At 39.6% G+C, this 12,399-nt stretch overlaps 2 protein-coding genes across 27 annotated transcripts in view; one reads left to right on the forward strand and one right to left on the reverse strand.

The window, feature by feature from the left end:
• LOC118265767 (transient receptor potential cation channel trpm) overlaps positions 1–12,399 on the reverse strand; it is a 241,420-nt gene that overhangs the window by 63,614 nt on the left and 165,407 nt on the right. For all 26 annotated transcript variants that reach the window (XM_050695165.1, XM_050695156.1, XM_050695151.1 and 23 more), the window contains one exon: positions 3,704–3,840. In XM_050695165.1, the coding sequence (XP_050551122.1) occupies positions 3,704–3,840 (137 nt within the window). The remainder of the gene's footprint in view (positions 1–3,703; positions 3,841–12,399) is intronic.
• Positions 940–10,047, forward strand: LOC126910896 (uncharacterized). Its single transcript, XM_050695194.1, has 3 exons — positions 940–1,482; positions 8,871–9,072; positions 9,886–10,047. The coding sequence occupies exons 1-3, from the start codon at positions 1,081–1,083 to the stop codon at positions 10,032–10,034; spliced, it is 753 nt and encodes a 250-aa protein (XP_050551151.1). The 5' UTR covers positions 940–1,080; the 3' UTR covers positions 10,035–10,047.

Below are 12,399 nucleotides of genomic sequence, written 5' to 3' on the forward strand. Positions count from 1 at the left end.
TTAAGTTTGGGATATGGGGTCCCATGGTCAAATCAGTCAGGAATGGTGTAAACTATCACGTCTTAAAGGATTTAGGTCGACTTACCCTTTAACCCTGTATACAGTGTGTAACGAAATACCTATATATATCAAGAAGCACTGAAGAATACATGTTGAATAGAATCTCTACACAGAGTTTCAGCTTAAAATACGTTAAAAAAAATTGGTACCAAGGTACTTGGTGTCGCATGGTTCTTGATTTTGAATCATCATACAAACGTATTACAACACTACAGGGGTCACTCGCTAATTATGAAACATTTCTTCTGTAAATCTGACCGCCTAGTACCTGGATCTACCTAATTTTGATGTTCCGTTTATGGAATTTTATGAATTGGAAAAAATCATAACTTCGTTCCATGAAAACATGAGTTTAAAAATCCCTTCCCGTATCGTTTGTTATGTTATCTAGAAACCGTGCACTTGATATGTATACCCCCATTTTGTTACACCGTGTATATATTTATATTTAAACATGACCTGCCTGTTTTTTTTAAATTGGTCAACTTGAGGTCAAGCACGAATTTTGTAATAAGGCTTTTGTGTCCGTGTTATATTAGGTTAAAAAGGCAACGGGATTGTTATTTTTCAATTTAAAATGTACGCTATGAAAATTCATGTTGACTTAGAATCTCATTCTGTAAAGCTGCAAGTACAAGTACCTACTTAATACGTACCTTGGAAATTAAGTTAATGGTTAGCAACAAAATACACACATACATACACAATTCGTGTAATTCTCTAATCCGCATAATAATTTGGTAAACAAAAGTGCAGCAACAAAACGAACGCCTAGCAAATATGTATTAGCAAGTTTGAGATTCCTTTCAACAAGATATCAGTAGAGTGACACAATACAGTTATAACGAGCCGCGTATCGACCGCGCACAACATGTTGGCGAACAAAACATCGCCACTCGGGAATCACAGGGGGATTACAGCGGGCGCGGGGCGCGGGGGGCGAGCCTGCGCCCGGCCCCACCCAACACGCTCAGTGACCTGCGCGCCGCGCCGCTCGACGATCGCGTCGCCGCCAACAATATGTCCGACTCCATAAACGTTGTCTTCCCGCGAAAACTACTCAAGGAATTCATCTCCTTATACCAAAGACTACCATGCCTCTGGGACAAGCACTGCGCATCGTACAAAATGAAACACAAACGCCACGAGGCAATAACAAAATTGACCCAACTCGTACAAATGTACGATCCCAGTGCGACTAGAGTGCATGTGTTGAGGAAAATTGAAAGTTTGCGAGCCTGTGTGCGGAGGGAATATAAGAGGGTGCAGAACAGCAAGAAGACTGCTGAGAACGAATCAGAGATTTATACTCCACATCTGTGGTACTACGATCTGTTCTCGTTCATGTTTCAAACGGAAGATACAAGCCAGGAATTTGAGAAAACTAAAGAAAGCGCTTCGTCTCCTCAGTCAACAACTGTGGTACGTATGTATAAGTAGCTCTGTGTACGTGTGTAGTACCGCGCGTTCGGGACCGGTCGGTCGATTTTTCTAGCGGTATGTAACAACGAATGCAGCAATAGAAACGGTTCCGGCTAACGTAGCGTACGCTAACGGTCGAAAAGTGACTCTATTGACTGGCAATAAAGGTGGTTTTCGATTGAACGTGAGAAACCTGCAGCATTTTATTGTATGAGTAGAAAATTAGTAAACAGGAAAATACGATAAACGCTCAATATAACCGGGTTCCTTCAAGGACTAGGTAGAGTTGTATTGTATTTCTCGACTTCACTTTCAAATCAATCAGTCAGTTTAAATTCAGACTCGAGGTTTGAACATGTTTAGATTTTTGTGACATATTCTTATATTATTACATCTTTCTTATATTATTCTGTACGTTCCATAATGTGCACCTCTGCCTACCCCTTCGGGGATAAAAGGCGTGACGTTGCATATACATATTCTTATATTATCTTTGCTCATTCCACTAGGACATACAAACGTAAAGTTTATTTAAGTGAATTTCAAACGGTTTAATAGAAATCCGTCGGGTTATCTCGTGCTAAGTTTAAGCTCAAAGTCAGGAAATAAGTCGCGATAAATCACTTAGCAAACTTACAAGGGAAGAGTTCACACTTAACTTCCTCTCAAGTAAGCAGCAGTAATATGTTTTAGTCGAAGGAACTCAAAACTTAGTTCGTACTAAGATTTTGAGCTGATCCTTAGAACACTAATTTTAAGCCTCGTACTACAATGGAAGTTTGTCAAACTTTGGTAGGTATTATCCAAGTTTTACTATTCGGGTTACCTACTAAAGTGACGTATTTCTTTATTTGTAAGTAAAATCATTGATGTAAAAAACAAATTGGTTTCACAATTTGATGTCTGAACAGTTTGATGCAATATTTTCGTGTGACCCTGCAATCGTTCGATAAATATGGCAATACTACAAAGAGTTCCAGAAATGGTGTGCAAAAAATAAATATTAATAATACATTTTATTTTATTAGATATTAATATTAATAAAAAAGTTAATTGTTAATTATTCCTGAATGCTGCTCATGAATATGAGCCTCTAGCAGGGCTTGAAACTAGTCGAGTTCCTCGTCAAACAGTTACGTGGGTAAGCCGATAACATAATAGTCAATTGACAATGTCTCACAAAAGTTATAATAAAAAAGATAAGTATTTTATTTATCACTAAGACGACAATTTTTGACACCAAAATTAAGTTTTAATTTTTTTTCTGAGTATAAAATATATATCATGTCATTACAGCAGATATTAGATCAAAATTCTAATTAACCAAAATTATTCAGGCTTCAACGTCAAGCCTCTCCAACTAAATTCGCATCGCTAAATATAATCCGTAAAGTTTTGGCCCAATCTTGTGCCGGCCGAAGTCAGGTGGCCTAGGGTCATTAAACAAAGGGACCCAACTAACTTTCAGGTCAAACAAAGTGGAAATTCATTTCCGAAATAGACTTGTTGTTACTGGGACAAATTCAATATTGTTTTTGGTAACAAAAGTTTTTTTTTAAACTTTGAGTTTATTTGCAAGTTGTTTCGTAATGTTTTCTTAATATGTGTGTGGTATCGTTTATAATTAGGCCTAGCTTTTTATTGTTAAAATTGGTTTTAAATTGATGTTTAATTATTGTTTTTGTGTGGAGTGTAATCAAAGTTCTTGCTATAAGTAGATGAAATTAGGTGTTTTATGATTTGTAAAGGCAGACTTTAGAGGTATTTTTAACACTTCTATAAATTAAGGAACGAAAATAAAGAAACAAACAATTTCGTCCATGATTTTAAACCCGTTGTCAAAGCACAAGGAATATGTTTGGTAAAACAAAAGGTAAATAAATAAACAGAGAAAGAGAGCTCTTATAACAACATCCAAAAGCGTTTGGCAAACTGTTTGATAAGCTTAGCTTCGTGTATCAAAGACCAAAATAAATATAAAAACCTCAACCTGATAAAACTGTCCTTTTTCAAACAAGATTCAACTAGTTACGATCATTTATTAATAGGACGAATACACTGATACTGATAGTCAAAATAATTATTTTTAATGCCAATTATATTATTAATCCCTTACGTCTCGTGAATGATTCAAAGATTCACTTTTTATACATACAATTAGATCGCAATTAATTTTCTAGTGCATCAGTATACATTGCTGGTAAACAATAGAGTAACTTACATGGATGTAGTTTCTGCGCCGCGATGTACTTCTCCAGTTTCCTCCTGAGAACGATCTCAGCTCCATACCGGCCCACAGATCCGTTGTCTACCAGAAGGAAGTACGCGTGTCTGTTGTTTAAAACTGCTAGTTTTGATCTGAAACAAATTAATAAATACTTGAGATATCTAGACAAAGATAAGGATAAATTAACGGGGGACAATCTGCAGCCTTTTCTAATAATCATTTAAATTGTGATCTGTAACACGTCTTTCTATCAAGCGCAGTGATTATGACCTAACCAAAATAACCCGTCTTTTGTATAGGGGATTGAAGTCTTGCACTGATGTGTCACGCTGTTGATGTAAGGAATTAAAATTTGTAGATAGTTATCACACTAATAATATAAATGTGAAAGTTTGTTGTTTTGGAGATTTGTTCGTCAACCACGTTGAAAATACTGAATGAATTTTGATTAAATTTGATAAAGAGACAGGGTATGAACTGATTTAGGTGATAGGATACTTTTTATATCACGACACGCGGGCGGAGCTGCTGGTAGAAGCTAGTGCCACAATAAGTTCAGGCTTCATAATATTACTATTCTAAACCTTGATATCTGTTGCACTTCTATACTAGTTTCCTACATTTCATGTAAATATTTTATAACTTAAACCAACAAAGAATATTTACTAAACTATTCGAGCGTGCGTTACAAAGCCCACATGTCGACATAGAGGAAACTCATGACACAGCATTATTCTGCCTCAGTAAAAGTTCAGAATAGTTCCAAAACGGCCTCTTACTTCTAAAAGTTCTAAGAGTAGTTTCCATAACATATCGGCAGACAAGTTTTGGTAGATCCAAAGCCACAAACGAAGTTTATCTCAATATTCGAGTAATTACAAGCACGAATTGAAGGTCCTCACTAAGTTGTCTTTTGAACTACAGAAATAGCTATTGTTAGTAGTTCTTGGGAAAGTAATTTAAATATACATTATGCCTTTTGTTCTTCGAGTAAAACAGCTGAGTCACTGGTCGAGTAATCGCAAGGGGTCTCGAGTTCGATTCCCGGGTCGGGCAAGGATTACTGAGCATTTATCGTATTTGCTCCCACTCCTAAACTTTGATTCGTTTTATCTAAGTATTGTTATCTTATATGACGAAATAAAAAGTGACGGCCTAAATTAGATTTTGAATTTTTATATCCCGTCATCATCCCTATTTGTACCTTTTTTCAAAAGTCTCTTTTGACAATCGATATTATACACAGCTCTAATCACAATGGATGGTTACACGGTGTCTGTTATATACTAATTAATTACAATTAACGGCCCGGGGCTGTAATATAATATATTTAATTACGACCCCAAACATGATACGTACGTGACTTGCTAAGTACCTAAGTACCTACATATCTGGTTGATTTTCAGCCAAACCAGAGTGTAGTTAATTGGGATTTCCGACTTTTAAGAGCTTAGATAACTGGGAATTTAGAATTTGATTCAGAGTATAGTAGGTATACCTTTTTTTAATACGGGAGGAAACCTTCAAAACGCTTCTATTTTTGAAGGGGAAAATTATCCAATCACTTCTCCCACTTTGGGTGAGCCTTGGGTGAGAGGATGTGTATCTTACTGACTAAAAACCACCCCGATTCTTTTCCTACTTTGAGACGGAGCGGAGCCCCGGTAACCTGTTACGTTATCCGAAGCTCCGGATTGGGCATCATCCATCACATTTGTAAAGGCGCTTTTATTTTTTAATTTTTTTACTTACGTTTACGTAGGGTAAATAATGTAAGACGATGGGAGTGATCGTATGAGTTATAAATGTTACATTAGCATACACATAAGTAACTAGGAACCATTGAGCATAATTACGGATATCTATCTGCGGAAACAACCGAAATAATTTTAACTTTGTGTGAAGTCAAACAAATCTCGAAAACACTAAACGACAAATGGACAATTTTGTTACACTACAAATGAACAGCAATAAAAATCGCTACAGCCGATATTGAGATATTATTCACGCGGATATACATGGTGAACTATTTTATTGAACTGTCGATAAAAGCCTACGAATACAAGAAAAATATTGGAACATTTATATAAACATGTCGGAACACGGCCACAGTGAACCAATCAGCTAAACGAATTGCCATCTGTTACACAAACACGCTGTAGATTTTTACAAACAGCTCGACGGACGCTGCCTGTATAGCTGGAAGCTGGAACGTTCTAGAGTAATTGCACTTTTTTATCCATACTGTTAATAGTGCGGTCATATTTTTACTGCGGTTTATAAATATCTGTGGCATAAAATGAATATTCATGAAAAAAAATATTGGTGTCCATAATTCGTTTAAAGTTGTTGTGAAAGTCCAGCTTGTCAATGATATCCGGAGCTCCGGGCTACCTAGCGGGTTTACCGGGGCTCCGGCTCAAAGAGCAGGAGTAGGAACGGATTGGTTTTTAGTCAGTAAGAGTCTGTAACTTCTACTCGCCTCGCTCAAGGCTAGAGCTAGAGAAGACATTGGATGATTTCCCCCTTAAAAAAACTCAATGATGTATTTCTGACTACTTACCTAATTTTGGTTTGGAAAGGGTTTATTATTATTGTAACTTCTAAAGTGTGATTCAGATGTAACTAAAAAAAGGCAAGGGAACACCTCTATCTGCACCCATTGTTAAAATTATTCGAAATCATCACACTAAAAATACTAACATTAAAAAAAAAACTAAAAAGATAGACTAAACTCTATATACATATTCCCTCATTCCACTGAACTTGAAACACACAGAATCTGTCGCTTACAAATGCGTGTTTGAATGCGGGCGAGCAATCTCTGCCTGAATGACACGTCGCCCCGTCCGCGACAGCGTGACACACTTTGCTGCTCCCGTGACATTTGCTGCGTGTCACACACATTTACAATTTGTCACACAGCTCAATATTATCTGACAGAATTTTTATGATACTAGTTTATGTTTTTATTATTTTGTTAGTCGCTACAGTTAGTTAGATATTAATTGCTTAGTTAGTTAGTTGTTTTAAGAAGATTCTGGTTAACAACTTCGTTGGTCAAGTGCAAGTGTAATTTTGTCGATCAAGGGTCTCGGTCTAGGATTCCAGTTCCCCGGAGCTGCGTACTGCCTAGTTATGGGTTACCGGGGTTCCGGTTCGAAGAGCAGGAGTAGGAACGGGGTGGTTTTTAGTTAGTAAGATTCTGGCACTCCCTCTCGCCTACGGGAGAAGTCATTGGATGATATGGATTCGAAAAAAAAATCTGTATTGGACAAAGTATTAATGGGCCTTTATTAATATCCAGTTAAAGTATATAGTCAATGTATTCATAGTAAAAATAACAAAATTAAAGAAAATCACAAAAAATACTTTGCTTAAACCAAAACCTGAGTCTGCTAGCTTCCACAAGAGGTATTCCACATTCAGAGGTGCCCAATGAGCAATACCTCTTCCGAAAAGCATAATTCCGTTTTCAATCATGGAACCGGCAACGCTATCAGATATTATATAATAAATAATATTCTGCCAAATACACACACATTGTATTTGATAATACTATAATAAACTAAACAAACAATTAACTTGTAATAATGTTCATTAGACAGATCATGTCGCCACACATGCCCTCTGGCGGCAGAACACGAACTAAACAATACTATAACACAATGTTATGCAAATATATGTCTGTCCATTGATATACAGTCTGTTTGATTTGTAACTATAAATTAATTAATGTAAATTAATATCTGGCGTGTTGATAACGTATTCATTAATATTGCTGTTATTGGGTTTGTTAAATTAATTATGTTTAAACGGTTTAACTGAACGAAGCTATTCAAATAGTTTCAAACCATACTAGGGGCCCATATTTATAAGCTGCTTTTTTTTTTGAAGGGGGAAAATCATCCAATGACTTCTCCCGCCTTGGGAGAGGCGAGAGGGAGTGTCAGACTCTTACTGACTAAAACCACCCCGTTCCTTTTCTGCTTTTCGAGCCGGAGCCCCGGTAAACCCGCTAGGTAGTCCGTAGCTCCGGGTCAGGCATCAGCCCTACTGGGCCCCATCTGTGGTATATTCAATTATTTATAAGCTGCTTATCTTCTAAACTATGCACCTCAACCTCAACGAACCTCAAAGCTCAACCAGCTCAACTTAATCTAGGCGGATAACGTGCTTTGTCAAACAGAAGAAAAGCCCTAGGTTCATATTTTTAGTAAAGACAACTTGCAACAAAAGCCCTGTCTTTTCCGTCTTGTAGTCTTATTTTCTTATGAAAACAAATACTTTTGAAGATATATCGATTTGTGAAAACACTTCTATGTACGTTTTATATGCAGATATGACGTATTTCGTCCCACTCCTAAAAGTTTGATTTGCTTTATCTAAGTATTATTATTTTATAAGACAAAATAATAAAGTACGTGTCTAATATTTTGTCATTATCTCATTAATTCGTATCTCTATCAGCCTTTTTTTTAAAGTTACCAACAATTTTATTAGGGATCAGCTTCTTGACACAATCTGAACAGGCTCAAAATATTATGTAACTAGGGAAGTCAAGTTTGACCTAATTTTGTCGTCCTAACAACTTCGCTGACTTTGCTCACGCGATTCTGTAAGGATTAACTTTAATCGAACCTTTATACTTAGCCTTCTTATCTTTAACTCGCTCTAAAGATAGACATTGGGATCGGTTTCAGAAAATTGTCAAAGGATTATGTGATGACTAGCTTTTGACCGCGGTTTCCCTCATGTTAAGAAGTTTCATTATTAATGGAATTTATTAAAATCCCGTCTTAGGGTATGCCTACGTACTATATGTAGGTATGTAAAGTCTCAGCCCGATTGGTTTAAAATTGACAAAGTTAAATCCCCTTGGAGATAGAATTGCAAAATCCTTTCTTAGCAGATACTTACGTCATAACATCTACCAGCATGTCAAATTGGAGATTGCTGTTTAAAAAAATCAAGTTTGTCAGTACGCTGCTGTTCGATCTCTATTTATTTAGACTATATTATAATGTGTAGACTCTTAGTATCTTGAAGAGTATGTCGACGAATGTATTATACTACTCTGCTAAAATCACACGGCTAAAAATACCTATTATACCAGTACAAAATATACTCACACTCACTAAAGAAAAACTTAATTCAACAGGATTCCGAACCCGAAGAATCAGAAAGCATGGCTGACGAAGACGCCTCGTTCATCACTCCAATGGAAGACAACTACACCGCGTTCAGCATTACCAGTGTATCAGGAGAAGTACCGGAGACTGCTCATGGATCCAAGAGGTTTATGGATGATGACAAGAACAAACGTCATTGTACTGAAGTGGATGATGAATATGATGCTATAGGTATGTGAATGTAATGGGACGATTTTAAATTACATATTCCATATCAAAGCAACGAAAGTAATGTCACACCTGCGGGCAGAGATGCGGAATGCGGCACATAATGTTACTGTACAATATACACCTACATTTCATCATTTGTGTTATAAGTCCCATGTAACAGGGGGTGAGCCTATAGACATATACTGGGTACAATTCCAGGCTCCGTGCTACTTCTGCGAAATTTTTGATAAACCGAAAAATGCTCGACGCGGGTATCGAACCTGAGACCCTTGCCTGGCAGACGCAGCATATTTCCAATCCTCATAGATATATTAAAAATTTACATGCTAAAACACTTGACTTAGTAACTGATCAAATACAAAATGAAAAGCCTACATTCCAACTATCTTAATACAATATGGAAGTTAATTGGATCCATATGTCCCGGTTCATTGAACTCTGAAGTCCGGATGGACCCTTGCCTAAAACAATAGGTACCCAGAAATACACCCACTTTATTATAACTATTCATATAACACTCATAGAGTATTAATAGACCCGCCGGATAATTTCTAATGAATATGGAAATTAAATTTTTTCACCTGATGGTAAGCATTCGCCGCCGCCAATGGACACTTGAAACACCAGAGGCGTTACAAGTGCGTTGTCGGCATTTTGGGGGTTAGGAATATAAGGGTTGTTGAGGAATCGTGGATTGGGAAGATTGAGAAGGGGGGTAATTAGGCCTTCGGAAACCTCACTCACACAACGAAAGCGTTGTTTCAGGGTTTTCACTTGTGTATCTAATACATTGAACAAAATATCTCTTTCCAGGTGTAAACGTGGCTGCGAAGCTGCGCAACCTGCCCGGCAACATGAGGATCCTGGCAGAGAAGTTGATCAATGATGTGTTGTACCAAGCACAGACGAACGGACTGACTAATGCTACGTTCATAAGTACACCGGACCCTTTTAAAGTGTGACTGTCATTTTAGATATAAGTTATCAGTTATAAATAAAATATTTGTAGCTAAAACTTGAGTTGTTTAATTTAACCTGTACTGTCGAGAATTTTTAATTTAGCTTTCAATATTTTTATAATAAATGTCGTGAGATATACTAAATTAACTAATAATCACGGTTTACTGATGCACATTAATCTATACATATAATAAAATCGTAGAAAAGTGCTGTCTGTACATTGAAAATAAAAATAAAAAAAATAGCAGGGGTTATTGTTATGTCGATGTCGAACCCAAAAATGTAATTAACTTTTTTTTGTCTGTTTGTCTGTTTGTCTGTTTGTCTGTTCGTCTGTGCGCGCTAATCTCAGAAACGGCTGATCCGAGTTGGATGCAGTTTTCACGAATATATTGTGGGATGCTTAAATTTCATACATTTAGTGTTTGTTTCATGTCAATCGGTTGGGTGAAGTACTGGAAGAGTGGGCAGTCTCGACTGGCTTGATTGTCATGAATCGGGGTTCAGAACTAACATGCGTGCGGCAGCGAGGCGGGTCCATAGTGGACGTCACGTTTGCTAGTCCTGCTGTCGAAACTCGTGTCTGCAACTGGCGTGTCGATGTGGAAGTAGAAACGTTGTCGGACCATCAGTACATCCGGTTCGACGTCTCCGTACCAACTGCAGTCAACCATAGGTCATCAACTACCAATCCTGACAGTCCACGTTGGGCGCTGAAGCGTATTGACAGAGAACTGCTGGAGGAGGCTGCTATGGTTCAGGCTTGGATGAGGGAGTCGATGATGGAGGGCCCCGTCGATGTCGAAGCAGAAGCGCAGTGGTTTCGTGGTGCGATGACAAAAATTTGTGACGCGTCTATGCCTCGGGTTCGCACCCGACCCACAAAGCGTCAGGTGTACTGGTGGACGGACGAGATAGCTCAGCTGCGTACTGCTTGTGTAGCAGCCCGTCGCCAGTATACTCGATATCGACGGCGACATCGACGGGATCCCGATGAAGAAGCCGCACGATATGAGGTGTATCGCACGGCAAAGAAGATTCTGCAGCAGGCAATTGGTGAATCCAAGTCGCGTGCTAGGGAAGAGATGCTAGACACACTAGATCGAGACCCATGGGGACGTCCATACCGCATGGTACGAGGCAGATTACGTCCCTGGGCACCTCCACTCACTGAGAGTCTTGAACCACAGCTGCTGGAAGATGTGGTAGCAGCCCTCTTCCCTGAGCGAGCGGAACATGTTCCGCCACCGATGGCTTCGTCCTCTGTTGCAGAGTCCTTTACAGAAGGCGAAAGTGCGGATGTCCCTGAGGTGACACAAGAAGAATTGAGAGTGGCTGTGTTGCGGCTCCAGGTAAAAAACACGGCACCCGGACCCGATGGCATCCCCGGTCGAGCTCTTGTTCTCGCTCTAAAAGAACTTGAGCCCCATTTGAGAAGGCTCTTCACAGCTTGCTTGGTGCAAGGCCAGTTTCCTAGTTTGTGGAAGGTGGGGAAATTGGTTTTGCTCAAAAAGGAGGGGCGCCCCGCAGAATCACCATCTGCATATCGACCCATAGTGCTGTTGGACGAAACGGGCAAGCTCTTGGAGCGAATTATCGCAGCCCGTCTCGTCAGACACTTATGTACGGAGGGGCCAGACCTGGACGATTGTCAGTTCGGATTTCGTTGCGGGCGCTCCACCATTGACGCGATAAAGCGAGTAAGAGCCCTAGCGGAGGAAACAGTGTCCCGTGGCGGGGTAGTGTTAGCAGTTTCATTAGATATAAGCAACGCATTCAACACCCTGCCATGGAGTTGCATTAGGGAGGCCCTCAAATATCACCGAGTGCCTTATTACCTCCGTCGCACAATAGGGGCTTACCTGGATGGCAGGTGTGTCACCTATCGGGGACATCAGCGCGCCATGTCGTGCGGTGTTCCACAGGGATCAGTATTGGGGCCTCTCCTGTGGAACATTGGGTACGACTGGGTGCTAAGAGGGGAGCTCCCGCCGGGTGCAGACCTTACGTGTTACGCAGACGACACTCTAGTCACTGCCCGGGGGAGCTCCTACAGGGAGGCAGCGTTGTTAGCCACGGCTGCGGTTTCACAAGTGGTGAGCCGAATCCGGCGCCTGGGTTTGGAAGTGGCTCTCAATAAATCTGAGGCCATTACGTTCCATGGCCCTCGACGCGCACTGCCGCTGGAACCACATATAGTGGTCGGTGGAACCCAAATAACTGTTGAGTCCACCATGAAGTATTTAGGATTGGTGCTCGACAGTCGTTGGAGTTTCGGTCCTCATTTCCAGCGGCTTGCGCCTAAGTTGATGGCTGCAACCGACGCGCTTTCAACATTGCTTCCCAACTTGGGGGCCCGAGCGCCGC

Source organism: Spodoptera frugiperda, chromosome 7 (genome assembly GCF_023101765.2).
Source record: "Spodoptera frugiperda isolate SF20-4 chromosome 7, AGI-APGP_CSIRO_Sfru_2.0, whole genome shotgun sequence".
Classification (NCBI taxonomy): Eukaryota; Metazoa; Arthropoda; class Insecta; order Lepidoptera; family Noctuidae; genus Spodoptera; species Spodoptera frugiperda.